The sequence below is a fragment of the Lipotes vexillifer genome, unplaced genomic scaffold, assembly GCF_000442215.2.
Source record: "Lipotes vexillifer unplaced genomic scaffold, Lipotes_vexillifer_v1.1 scaffold557, whole genome shotgun sequence".
In the NCBI taxonomy this organism is placed as follows: Eukaryota; Metazoa; Chordata; class Mammalia; order Artiodactyla; family Lipotidae; genus Lipotes; species Lipotes vexillifer.
The window spans coordinates 168,931-181,772 of NW_006789913.1; the positions used below are offsets into that span (position 1 = coordinate 168,931).

Below are 12,842 nucleotides of genomic sequence, written 5' to 3' on the forward strand. Positions count from 1 at the left end.
CAGTGGCTTCTCCCGTTGCAGAGCACGGGCTCTAGGTGCGCAGGCTTCAGTAGTTGCAGCACACAGACTAAGTACTTGTGGCTCGCGGGCTCCAGAGCCATGGGCTCAGTAGTTGCGGTGCACGGGCCCAGCTGCTCTGCAGCATGTGTGATCTTCCCGGACCAGGGCTCGAACCCGTGTCCCCTGCATTAGTAGGCGGATTCTTAACCACTGCGCCACCAGGGAAGTCCCTTGTCCCGAGTCTTACCCTAGCCTTCTTTTCTTCACCTGGATAACTTCTCTTCACCCTTCAAGACTCATCTTTTGAGATCCTCTCCGTGCCCAAATTGAGCTAAGCTCCCTTCTGGCTTTCTATATCATCCCGTTATACCTATAATGGCATTTATCTCAAACAACACTGTAAACATCTGTCTACTGTCTGCCTCCTTTGTCAGATTAGGTCAGGGACCATCTCTGATTCATTTCCGTGTCCCCAAGTGAATGCTATCAACATAATGGATGTCAGTAAACATTTGTGGATGGGCTCTGTTTTACCTCCTCTTTCCCAGCACAGATGGCCAGGCACATAGTAGGTGCCATTATATGTTTAGTAAGTAGGTAGATGAGTGAATGAGGGAATTAAAATGCCAAGAGAAAGAAGACGAGGTTGGCACCTCATGGCATTTGGTGCTAATGGAAGGATTTGTGTTGCTGTCCCTCTAGTCCTGGTCACCCGAGAGGATGACTTCAACAACCGGCTGAACAACCGTGCCAGCTTCAAGGGCTGCACAGCCCTGCACTATGCTGTCCTTGCCGACGACTACCGCACCGTCAGGGAGCTGCTTGGTGGAGGTGAGGTCATGGGTGAATGGGGCTGGGGTGGGGGCAGGGAAAGCCTTGTTACCCTCTTAGAGCTGGAAATGCCTCAAGGGTGCCTGCACTTCATGAGAGTGGCCGTGTGCATGTGTGATTTGCCCTCATGTGGCTGGAGTGTGTTCTTTGCCTGTGATTGTGTGATGTACCATGCCATCCTGCCTGTCTGCACATGCTCTGAGAGTTTTCTTGATTGTTGCTCTCCCCCAAAGTGTCCTGTCTTCTCCCCTGTGACCTCCAGAGCAGGGCTGGTGGACCAAGGGGGAGATCCTTCAAATCTCTACTAACCCCAGTCTCAAAGACATCTTCCTTGATCCCACCTCCACCCTAGTCTAAATTAGGCTCCTTCCGTTACTCTGGGTCATGGTACCTTACTCTTTTCTGTCATCGCACTTGCTGCAATCTGGAATTGTTTTTGTGTGTTCAGTAGCCTTTCTCTAACCTGACTCTGAGCTCCCTGAAAGCAAAGGCAAGAACCATAGCTGATTCATTCCCAGCACCTGGTAAAGTACCTGGCACACAGTAAGCACTCAGTAACTCTTTGTTGAATGATTGGATACCCTTCCTTTAGAGAGCATTGATTTAATTGGAGGGATAATACATACCATCCCCAGACTCAGGCTAGTCTGGTCCTGTCCAGGCCCGCTACAGAGTTACCTGCCACCCTGCCAGGTGCCTCCCACGCAGCCACTTTCCCTCATCCCATTCCAGCCTCTCCTTGGAATAGGGAGGGAAGCATCTTGCCAGGATGTGTGGTGCCCAGGCCCCAGAGTGAGTATGACATTGACTGCCTGTTTATGCCCTCACTTACATTTCTTAAAGGTTTAGGGACTCTCTCTTGGGCCTGAACGCCAGGATATTCCTTGTCAGTGGTCATTCTTCATAGAACCTGAGAGCTAGAAGGATCCTCAGAAGTCTTCTGGGTTACCCTGATTGCCTGACTTCTCTTCTCCTGGCAGAAACCTCTCCAACAGCTGGCTGACTGGCATTTCCTTGGATTCTCTCAGGGACTCAGGGAATCCTACTTCTTCCCTAGGAGTCCATTCCATTTTAGTTCTTCTCTGACTGGTTGAAATAGATTCTTTTAAATGAGGTGTGATTTTCTTCTCTGTATCTTCTGCCACCTGTCCTTTGCAGCCAATCACTTTTTCAAAACCCAGTCTTCAACGAAAGTTCTTTCAGTCCCAGAGCCTTTGCCTCCCTGGCCCAACCTCCCCAGATCATTTTCTAGTCCTTGTCATGTGATTGGACTGGAAGGACTTCTCAGTAACCCTCAAATCCTGCCACCTTCCATCAGCCCCAGCCACACTCACTTAAGACTCAGGCCTGGCCCATATCCCCAGCCTACAAGGGACCTACCTTCCCCAGAGCAGCCAGAGTGTGCCTTGGTCTGGGGCATGTACATTGTGAGGCGCAGGACTGCTCACGGATGTGGTGACGGCGCCTGGGATGACTGATGCTTTTGGAGCAAGAACTCATTGCTCTCAGAAGCAGAGACTTAGAAAACGTCCCCAAGCAAGATGCTACTCACTTTGTCCTTTGGAAAGCTCTCCGACGAGACATCTGTAGCTAGGAATTGGAGTGTTCACCATGGAGCTTCTCTCTGCCATGCCTTAAAATCAATCAATACCCCCAGCTATTGTCCAGTGGTTTACATTCCCTGCTTCCCCTCAGCCCCTAAGCAGACAGGGAATTCACTCTAAAAAGAGTCCTTCTCCCCAGCCTTCCAGATTGAACACCTTTGAAATGAAGAAACACAAGCCTTTTATGAAGCACCCCTCCACCCTCACCCCCCAGGCCAAGGCTGGCCCTTTGAGCCATTCCAGGGGCATGGTTCTTGCTTGTTGACTTGGAACAGATGCCCTTAGCCCCCACCTTTACAGTTCACCCACCTGCCTTTTTACCCAGAATCCATTTACACCCCCTGCCCTAGCCTCCCAGCCTCAAGGGCCAAAACCATTAACCCACTTATTTCTCCCTTCCTGACCTGAACAAGTGGCCGTCACTCAGGGCCTGCAGGCTTGCCAACTTCTGACCTCCCTCCCCCCTTGACCTCTCTTGGTCTGCCTGTGTGTGTGACCAGCCAACCGAGAGGCAGGATCCTGCTCCCTTGTCCTAGGGGCTCTTGTCAGTGACATTTCTGAAGTTTTCTGACCTCAGCTGACCTCCTCCAGAAGGTTTCAGGGAAGACAGGCCCTGCCTTCCTGACCATCCAGCTTTTTTAGCCTATATTTGCCACTGGCTTTGCTACAGCACCTTAGAGGCTTTCTCTGTGAGATCCAAGGCAGGTTTAGACACAGGGCCAGCCTGTGCTCACGAGGTCAACACTGAACCCTTGTTCTTGAAATTGCTTAGTCCACAGGGATTTAGGGCCCCCAGATCTTAGAGGGTTAGAGCTAGAGGGGGCAGCTGCGCTTTCCCTCTGATCAGCAGTCCCCATGTGAGAGCTGGTGGCGGGGGGGGCGGTCCAGGCAGCAGCATCAGTCTGGTAATGTGGGAAGTTCTCTGACCTCTTAAGAGGCAGCATGGAGTAATAAAAAGGACTTTAGGCTTCAGAGTCAGACCAACCTGGGTTTGAATCCCAGCTTCCCCAGCTACTAGCTCTGTTGGCTTGGATATGTTACTTTAACTCTCTAAGCCTCAGTTTTCTTGTCTGTAAAGTAACACCTGGGAAATATCACAGTGATTAGTGGGCATAAGGATTAGTGATGACATCTGTAAAAGCTCCTAGTACAGGTAGGTGCTCCACGATTTTATAAAGAAATCAAACTCTCACCTGGCAGCTGTAATCCTATTCCTTCCCCATGAAACCTGTACTCCTACCTAATGGCTTCTTAATTCTGTTTCTGCCCACAACTTCCCCACCTTGCCTAAAACACCATCGTGTTCCCTCTCTTCTCAGCTAGATCCTCAGACTCTTCAAGGATCTACCTCTAAGGAAGCCTCTCCAGGTGGTCTGGTCTACTCTGATAGCACCGCCTCTGAACTCTTCAGTGTTGGGCTGGGTGCTTAGCACAGAAAGGCCCTTCTTCATCTTCGGGAGACCCTGTAACATAGTGAAAAGAACACAGTCTTGGGGATCAGACAGACCTGTAGTATGTCTGATCTCAGCTCTGTAGTGTGACTCTGGGTAAGCCAGTTGCCATCTTTGAGACCATGGACCTCAGGGCATCCTAAGATGGATCTGGCAAACTGTCCCTGACCCTGAGAGAGGCTCAGACTGGTAGAGGAGACAGACATGGAAACAGGCAGTGACAGCAGGCAGGTGCTCCAGCAGGGTCCTGGACAAGGAGCTGTGGGGATACTGAGGAGGAAATACCTGTTTCTGCCTGGTGAGCAGGGAGGTGGAATCAGTTACAGAAAGCTTCCCAGAGGATGGCGTGCTTCAGCCTTATCAGGGAGAGTAATAGGAGTTTGCCAGATGGATTTCTGTGGAAGAGTTCTGAGTTCAGTAGTGCCAGTTTTCTACCCCCAGCCTCCACAGAAAAGTGGGTGCACTGGCTTCTGTGGTTTTCATCTCTGAAGATGCTGCTTCTGCCTGGGTTGCTGGCTTATGAGCAGGAAGGCTGTGCTTCAGCACTTGACTGCCAAGTACAAGAAAAGGTTGGAGGAATGAAGGAAGGACAGGACAACTGAGAAGACAAGTAATTAGAGAAGATGGGGGCCTCCTTCCTCAAGCCCCTGGAGCTGACTCATCCCAGTAGTTCCGAGGCTGTTTAGGTGCTTTTGCAGCTTTTTCCTCCCAGGGATGTGATTCCACTGCCAGATTGATTTTCCTAAAACATATCTCTTGTCACGCAGCCTTTCTCAACCAGGGTTCCTCTGGAAAATTAAGCTCTAATGTTCTAAGGCGTCTGTTGCACGCAAGGAATTAATTTCTCTCCCAGGCATCTAAAGTGGTACGAGTTATGTACCATTCTTGAGAGAATTGAGAAAATCATTACTCAAATAATTTCCCAGTTGTGGTTCAAAGGAGAAACCCCAGGTGAGAAAGACCACAAGGAGGGAGCATAAACTGTGGAGTCAGGATCTGAATGCAACCCTGCCCTTAATAGCTGTGTGTCCTGGCTAAGCTGTGACTGCTCTGCAGTTCTCTTTCCTTATATGGAAATGGGAGCATGCCACCTACCATCTAAGGTTTTGTAGGATTGGGCATGTGTAGGTTCTACAGAGTAAGCACTCTACATATAATATGTTATTAACTTGAAAAACACCCAGTGTTCATGTATTTTTTTTAAAAAAGGAATCCTACCCATCCTAATTTGTTAACCTGGTTTTAGAGTTGTTCTAGTCTGACCCTCACTTAGCTTTTTTTCCCCACTGCTGCCCTAATACTCCAGCTACAGCGTAACGTCGCTTCTGTGTTCCTATCTCAGTGCCTTTACTCATGCAGGTCTTTCTCCCTCTCATTTCCCTTCAAGACTTTGTTTCTCAGCCTAGTGAAATGCTTTCTGCCAGCCAATCCGCAGCTCTCATGCCACCTCCCTTCTAAAGTCTTCCCTGTTCCCTGTGATTTGGGTCCAGTCCCCCCTGCTAGACTGAGGTCATTTGAGGGCGAGGGTTATGTTTTACTTTCCCTGCCTCCTTTGCCACAATGCCCTGCATATAGTTTAGTACATATTTGGATGCGCCGGAATCTCCAGAGCCACTGTAGATTTGGATGCCACTGGAGATGTGGTGTCTTTGCTTCCTGGCCCACTTGCTCTGAGTGTCATAATATATCTGGCTTTTTAGAGCTTCATGTATGAAGCTATCTTCCTTTTAGTCACAGTGCCCCTGCCTTTTCAGCCACCAGTGCTCATCACCTCAGAAACACTGGGCTTTATGAAACCTAATAGCATCTTCCCCAGGGCTTCCCTTAGCCTCTTTCCTACCTACTTTCTTGCCCTTCCATGTCCCTCTGTCCAAGTACAGGGCTCAGTTGTCAGTGTTAACCAGCTGTCCTTAAATTCCCAACCATTGCCGCCTGAGGCAAGGAACCTTTCCAGTGCTGATATCTTCCCTTTAACAGCCTATTATTTTGTTGTTGGGGCTAGAAACTTAGAGCTCCATTCCTTGTTCCACTTCACTGTCTGCCCATCTGGCTGCACTGCCAGATGTTGAGGGGATCGGTTTTGCCCCAGGCTGTCCTCTATGGAAATGTCACCCTCTGATTCTTGCCAGCAGTGCAGGGAAGGGGGATGAGCACTGGGCTGAAGATCAGACCTTCTGGCTCTGCCACCAGCAAACCCTATCTGCTTTAGGCAAAACCTTTCTCCTCCATAGTAAAATAGAGAAATTAGTGTGGCTGATTCCAAGGACCCCTTCCAGCTCCCGCATACGGTACTTTGTAACCCATGGGCGAGTCTTCTCGCTTATTTTTCAAGCACTTATTGAGCATCTCTCCTGTCATAGGCTTTACCCTAGGCACCTGGGTAACAAAAGATGATCCAGACATGGTCTTTACCCTTAAGGAACTCATAGGTCAGTGAGGAAATCAGACATTTTAGCAAAAAATTGCTATCTGATGTATTAATGGAGATGTATAGAAGGTGCTGATGGATCACAAAGAAAAGACCTTTTAAATCTCTGGGGAGAGCAGGGAAAGCATGGTATAGGAGATGGTGTTTACACTAAGTCTTAAAGGATGCATTTGAGTTTACCGGGTGGATGAGGAAGAAAGGCAGAGGAAACAGCATATTCAGAGTTATGGAGTAGAAAGCAGCATACTTTATTCTGTACACGGCAGGTAGTTCAGAAGAGCTGAATTTATGGGGTATGAATTGAAGGATGGAAAGCAGGAATCAATAATGAAGGCCTGTGACATAAGATCTGCTAAGGACATAGAACTTTATCCTCCAGTGGGAAACCATTAAGATTAAGGGTAGGGAAGGATCAGATTTATGTTTAATGTGGAAGATGGTTTAGAAGTTTCAAAAATGTGTATCAGTAGTTGAACGGATAAATAAATTATGGACACACAATGGAATAATAGAATGAATGAATGAACAAATGAACAAACAAATGTACTCTTGCTGTATACAACAACATGGATGAATCTCAACAACCTAGCATTTCTGGACACAAGCCAGACATGGAAGAGTACTAACTATATGACTGGACTGATATATAAAGTTCAAAATAGACAAATCACCCAATGTGTAAGAAGTCAGGATGGTGGTTACCCTCAAGAGGGTAGGTAGCGACTGGGGAAGGGCACATGAGGGCTTCAGAGGTACATAATGTTCTGCTTCTTTATCTAGGTGCTGGTTATGCATCCACCTTGTGAAAATTCTTTGAGCTGTATCCTTATGCCTTCTTTGTACTTTTCTGTATATATGTTATACTTGAAAGAAAGATTAGAGAAAATAGGGGAAAAAATATATTAGGAGGGGCATGATTGGAGAAAGGGAAAATATTTCATTTGAAAGCTATTTTAATTGTCTAGGTGAGACCTACAGCAAGGCAGTTGCAGTGGCAAAGGAGAGAAAGATTGATCCCAGAAAGATTTAGGAGTAGAATCATTAGGATCAGATGGTGAGAGAGAAGGAGTAGTCAAGATCAGGTCCAGATTCTGGACTGGATGGCCGAGTAGATGGTATGTGCTTGTACTGAGGTAAGGAATACTGGAAGGAGGTATGGGTGGATTGATGTACAGAGGAATGACCAGTTCGGCTTTGAACATTTTCTTCCTCCCTCCTTCCCACTTTTAGATTCCATGGTCCAGTGTTCTAACTATTCCCTTGCTTCTCTCTCTCTTCTTTGTAATCACCTGATGAAACACTAGCCCTAGTTAAACCCAATTTCTTTTTACTTCATGTCTGTATCTGAAGAGCTGAATATTGCTGGAGAAAAAAATATCACACAACCATGCTAACTTGACTCACTTTACATTTATGTCCATGAATTTCAGACACTCAATACTGCCAGCCTCCCCACTACACTTCTTGAGTAAAATCACAGTCTTGTTCTGGATCACGAACACTTTTATATACCTTCTTTCTCCTCAAACCTCCAGCACTCTCCTTCTCCAACTCCCAAACTAATGAACTCACTTCACACTCCATAGAGAAAATAAATTGCAGTCATAAGGAAACTACCTTATCTTCCCACCACCACTTCCACCAGCCTACCTGCACCTATACTCCTGTATGCTGCCTGCCTTCTCTGCAATGGAAGAAGTTCCTAAGATCACCTCTGCTTTTGGTCTCAGGCTCCTATTTCCTCTCTCTTTCTCAATTACTTTGCTTCTCCGGTGATCCCTGTCTTTCCTACATTATCCTTTTTCTCCTCTCTGCTGGCTCATTCCCATGGGCATAAAAACATGCCTTAATATCACCCATCTTAAACAACAAAGCAAACTAAAAACTTCCCTTGACCCCCATATCTACCTCCAGCTGCCACCTCATTTCTCTGCATCCCTTCATGGTTAAAAGTCCTCAAAAAGAAATGATAGCTAACCACTTAATTCACTTCCCCGGCTCCAGTTGTTTCCTCAGTCTCAGTATCATCATGGCCAAAATATACTTCTATTTTTCTCCCAAAATTGGTATCCCCCAAGTCTTCTCCATCTCAATAAATGATAACTGTCATTTACCTAGTTTTCGGGCCACAAATCTTAGAGTTATCCTTGAATTCTCTTTCTCCCTTACACTGCCTATCAAGTCCTTCAGTAAGTCCTGTCAGCTGTACCTCTAAAGTACATCTTGAACATCCCTTTTTTGCCTCTAGTCAAACTATAGTCCCAGTTCAGGACCACGATGCAGTTCTCCTGGATGATCACCACAGCTTCCTGGCTAGTCTCACCATTTCCACTTGTGTCTCCATGAATCCATCCTCCACAAAACTGCCAGGAGGATCTTTTTAAAACATAAACCCTGTCTTTCTGCTATTTAAAATCTTCTGTTGGCATACCAGTGAAACCAAAATGAAATTGAAATCCTTTACCAGAGCCTACAAGGCTCTAAGTTGTCTAGACCCTTCCTGTCTCTGTAACCTCATCTCTAGCCACTCCTTCACCCCGCTTGTTCATTGTTCTCCAGTGACACTGACCTTCTTTTGGCCCTCAGGCACACTGAGCTCCTTTCCATCTCGGGGCCTCTGTACCAACCTCTCCCAGTGATGGGAACACTCTCCCCCTTGGGAATTCAGGTCTCAACTCAAATTTCCCTTCCTCAGAGAGGCCTTCCTGACCACCCTAGTAAAATAGCTCCCCCGGTCACTTTTTTTTTTTAATTAATTTATTTTATTTTTGGCTGCGTTGGGTCTTTGTTGCTGTGCGCGAGCTTTCTCTAGTTGCAGCGAGCAGGGGCTACTCTTCGTTGTGTTGTGCAGGCTTTTCATTGCGGTGGCTTCTCTTGTTATGGAGCACAGGCTCTAGGCGCCCGGGCTTCAGGTGTTGTGACACGTAGGCTCAGTAGTTGTGGCGCACGGGCTTAGTTGCTCCACAGCATGTGGGATCTTCCCGGACCAGGGCTTGAACCCGTGTCCCCTGCATTGGTAGGAGGATTCTTAACCACTGCACCACCAGGGAAGCCCCCCAGTCACTTTCTGTCATATTACCTTATTTTATCTTCTTCATGGTACTTATCAGTCCCTAAAATGATCATGTTTGTTTGCATGTTTATCATCTGTCTTTCCCCACCACTAGGATGTAAGCCTTGTAATCACAAAGACCTTGTCTCTTTATTTCACTGCCATGTTCACGGCTCCTAGGAAAAAAACCTCACAGCTGGCATATAGTAGGTGACTAATAAATAGCTGTTGACCAGCCGGGGAACCTGTGGGACACTCTTGTAGAGATGTGAGGCAGGCAGTTGGACAATGAGTCTGAAGCTCAGGAGAGAAAGGACTGTAAGTTGGGCATGAAGATTCGAGAGTTGTCAGTCTCTTGGGGGTGGTGGAAGCTGGCTTAGTCTGAGTTGTCCATGGAAAGTTGTAGAGCTAAAGAGGCCCAAGGACACAACTGAGAGAACCTACATTTCAGGTGTGAGCATGAGAAGAGGAGCCAGTGCAAGAGATTCAAGGAAACAGGGAAAAGGAGAAGCAGAGGAGAGTGGGGAAGGGGTTGCTTTAAGGCAGTGCTTCTCAGACTATCTGAAAAACCTGCCTTCTGCAGGTTTTCTTTTTTGTAAAATATGATTAAAACAAATTATTACAAAAAATACATTTTGAAAGGGCATATAAAATACAGGCCCAAATTTGTCATTAGGTTCAGCAGACACAATTACTCTTAAGTTGCTATAAAAGTTTCCAGACACTTACTCTCACTTACTGTGCTTGTCTCACCGATGACTAGTAACAAAGTTCACAGACCAGCACAAGTATGTGGACTACACTTTAAACATCATTGCTCTAATGGTACTCCTGGGCAAGAGGGGAAGACAAATGAGTAGAACATAGCCTCTGCCCTCAAGTAGCTTAAAGTCCAGTGGGGTAAACAGTTTGGGATAGACAGACGCACTGCATGGCAGAGAGATCAAAGCAATGCCATTAGGATGCAGGCACTGGGGACCATGATCTGCCCCAGCTCTGCCACCATCTCACCCTTGTAGGGCCTCTGGCAGATCACAGCCCCTCTGTGGCATCACTTTTTTCATCTGTATGGTGAAGAAATCATGTCAGATGATTGGATGATAAGTTTTCTTCTGGTTGTTTTGACACAGAGCTAAAAACCCTCCATGCCAGCAGTTTTCTGTGGGAGTGTTGGGGAGTGACTTCTAATGGGTGCAAGGTTTCTTTTGGGAATGATGAAGGTATTCTAAAATCAGATTATGGTGATGGTCGCACAACTCTGTAAATATACTTTAAAAAAAAACCCCATTAAATTGTATACTTTAAATAGGTGAGCTTTATAGTATATAACGCTATTTTAAACAAAACGAAAGAAAATCCTCCATGCCACTCAAAACCAGAAAAGATTGGCTTGGATGGGTAACTGGTTGCAGGCTGTAAAGCCAGTTGGTCCCATAGCTAATGTGTATAGGAGGGGCCCCTCTGTTGTATATAAAAGTTTCTTTTTAAAGAATACTATTAAAAACTTACCTGTAGGGCTTCCCTGGTGGCGCAGTGGGTGAGAGTCCGCCTGCCAATGCAGGGGACACGGGTTCGTGCCCCGGTCCGGGAAGATCCCACATGCCACGGAGTGGCTAGGCCTGTGAGCCATGGCCGCTGAGCCTGCACGTCCGGAGCCTGTGCTCCGCAACGGGAGAGGCCACAACAGTGAGAGGCCCGTGTATGGCAAAAAAAAAATACAAAAAAAACACTTAACAGTAAAACTTTCTCTTGCCCATACTGGTCTTTTTATTGATTTCCAGTTATTACCTTAACAAGTATAGCACTCCCCCTTTTTTTTTTTCTTTCTTTCTTTTTTTTGGCCGCTTCACGCAGCTTGTGAGATCTTAGTTCCCTGACCAGGGATCGAACCTGCGCCCTTGGCAGTGAAAGTGTGGAATCCTAACCACTGGACTGCCAGGGAATTCCTGCACTCCCCATTCTTATGAAGCTTTAAGTCTGGCAGAGTATAGACATTAGGCAAATAATCACAAAATCATTAGGTAATTACCACGGAGAGAAGTAGCATTAATGAAAAGTAGAGGGTACTAGGAGAGTGTAATGGAGACCTAATCTAGTCTGAAGAAGGTGAGGGAGGTCTTCCCTGAGCAAGTAGCATATACATGGAGACCTGAAGTGTAGATGTTAGCCTGTCACTTGACTTGAGAAAAGCCTGTGGAGAGTGATGGCCATTAGTCATCCAGAAGGACCCAGCAGTCCAGTCAGGAGCATTTTGGGGAATGGGGAATTCTTTGGTGTTACTGCAGTTCATATGGTAGGTCAGGGCTAAAAGGGGCCCTCAGTGACCCTGAGTCCTGTCCTCTGCCCTTGGCCTAGTCAGTGCAGAATGATGAACTGTCCTTGCTGTCCCCAGGGAAATGTGTTTCTGTATCCCAGATCCTATGGACATAGAGGAGTCACTGCATAGTTGAGTTAGAGATGAGAGCGCCTGGGCACCAGAGCCCCAAGCTCTCCAGAGCCACCTGCCATCCAGGCACCCGCATTTCATCAAGGCTTTAATCGGCTCCAAGCAGTCCTCAGATGAGCCTGGCTGGTATCCGGCATGAGCTCATCACCGCCAACAGTGACAGCTGGAGGCCAAGGCTCCCTTGGGTGAGGGAGAGGTCAGCGTCAGTTGGGCCAGGTCTGTTCTGTGTTCTATGCTTTCCTCCACCTGCACTGGGCCTGGAAACATCTGAGTAGGATTCCGATTTCCCAAGGCAGGGCCAACTGCCCTTTGCCAGCCCACTCATGCCCCTCCAGTGAATGTGCTCTTGGGCAGAATGCACAGAGAAAGGGCAGCACTGTGTTTTAAGAAGGGGAACATCAGTCTGAAGGTCAGAGCCTGCAAAATAGCAACAGAGGCCCATCCCAGGGTCAGATGGGTCAGAACTGAGGTTCCCTTCCCAAAAAGAGTTTACTTCTAGTATTCACATGCTCTCTTCCTCTACACAGAGGCCTAGAAGTGTCCCAGGGAGAACACAGCAGAGGTGCTCTCTGTAGGTTGATCCCACAGACTCCTTCCTGAACATCATTTTGGAAATGAATTCTTTTAAGTGTAGCAGAAGAAAGGAGCCTGCCACTTCAGGAATCCTTCAGAAACTCCCTTTGAAGTAATGAACCCTGTGCAGTGGGAAGTGCTGACTGGGCGTCCGGTGACCTGCACTAACTTGACCTTGTGGTGGGCCCTTGAATAAGTCCCTTTCCCCTCACTGGGCCTCATTTTCCCCATCTATAAAATTAGTTGGTCTACGTTGGTGATTATTAGTTGGCGATCTCAAAGCTCCCTTCCATTTTCAAATTTTGTGATTCTGATGAATAATTGCTCTTTGATTTATCTAATTGCAAATCTAAGTATTCATATTTATTCAGCAACTATTAATTATTTTCCTGCAGCTGACCACTGGCATCCCTCTTCTAGGTTCCTCTGCTCTTAAAGCAGCCTGTATAATTTCTTT

General features: G+C 46.9%; 1 protein-coding gene across 4 annotated transcripts in view; it reads left to right on the forward strand.

Moving 5' to 3' along the window:
• CLPB (ClpB family mitochondrial disaggregase) overlaps positions 1-12,842 on the forward strand; it is a 148,752-nt gene that overhangs the window by 77,218 nt on the left and 58,692 nt on the right. For all 4 annotated transcript variants that reach the window (XM_007463005.1, XM_007463002.1, XM_007463004.1 and 1 more), the window contains one exon: positions 703-831. In XM_007463005.1, the coding sequence (XP_007463067.1) occupies positions 703-831 (129 nt within the window). The remainder of the gene's footprint in view (positions 1-702; positions 832-12,842) is intronic.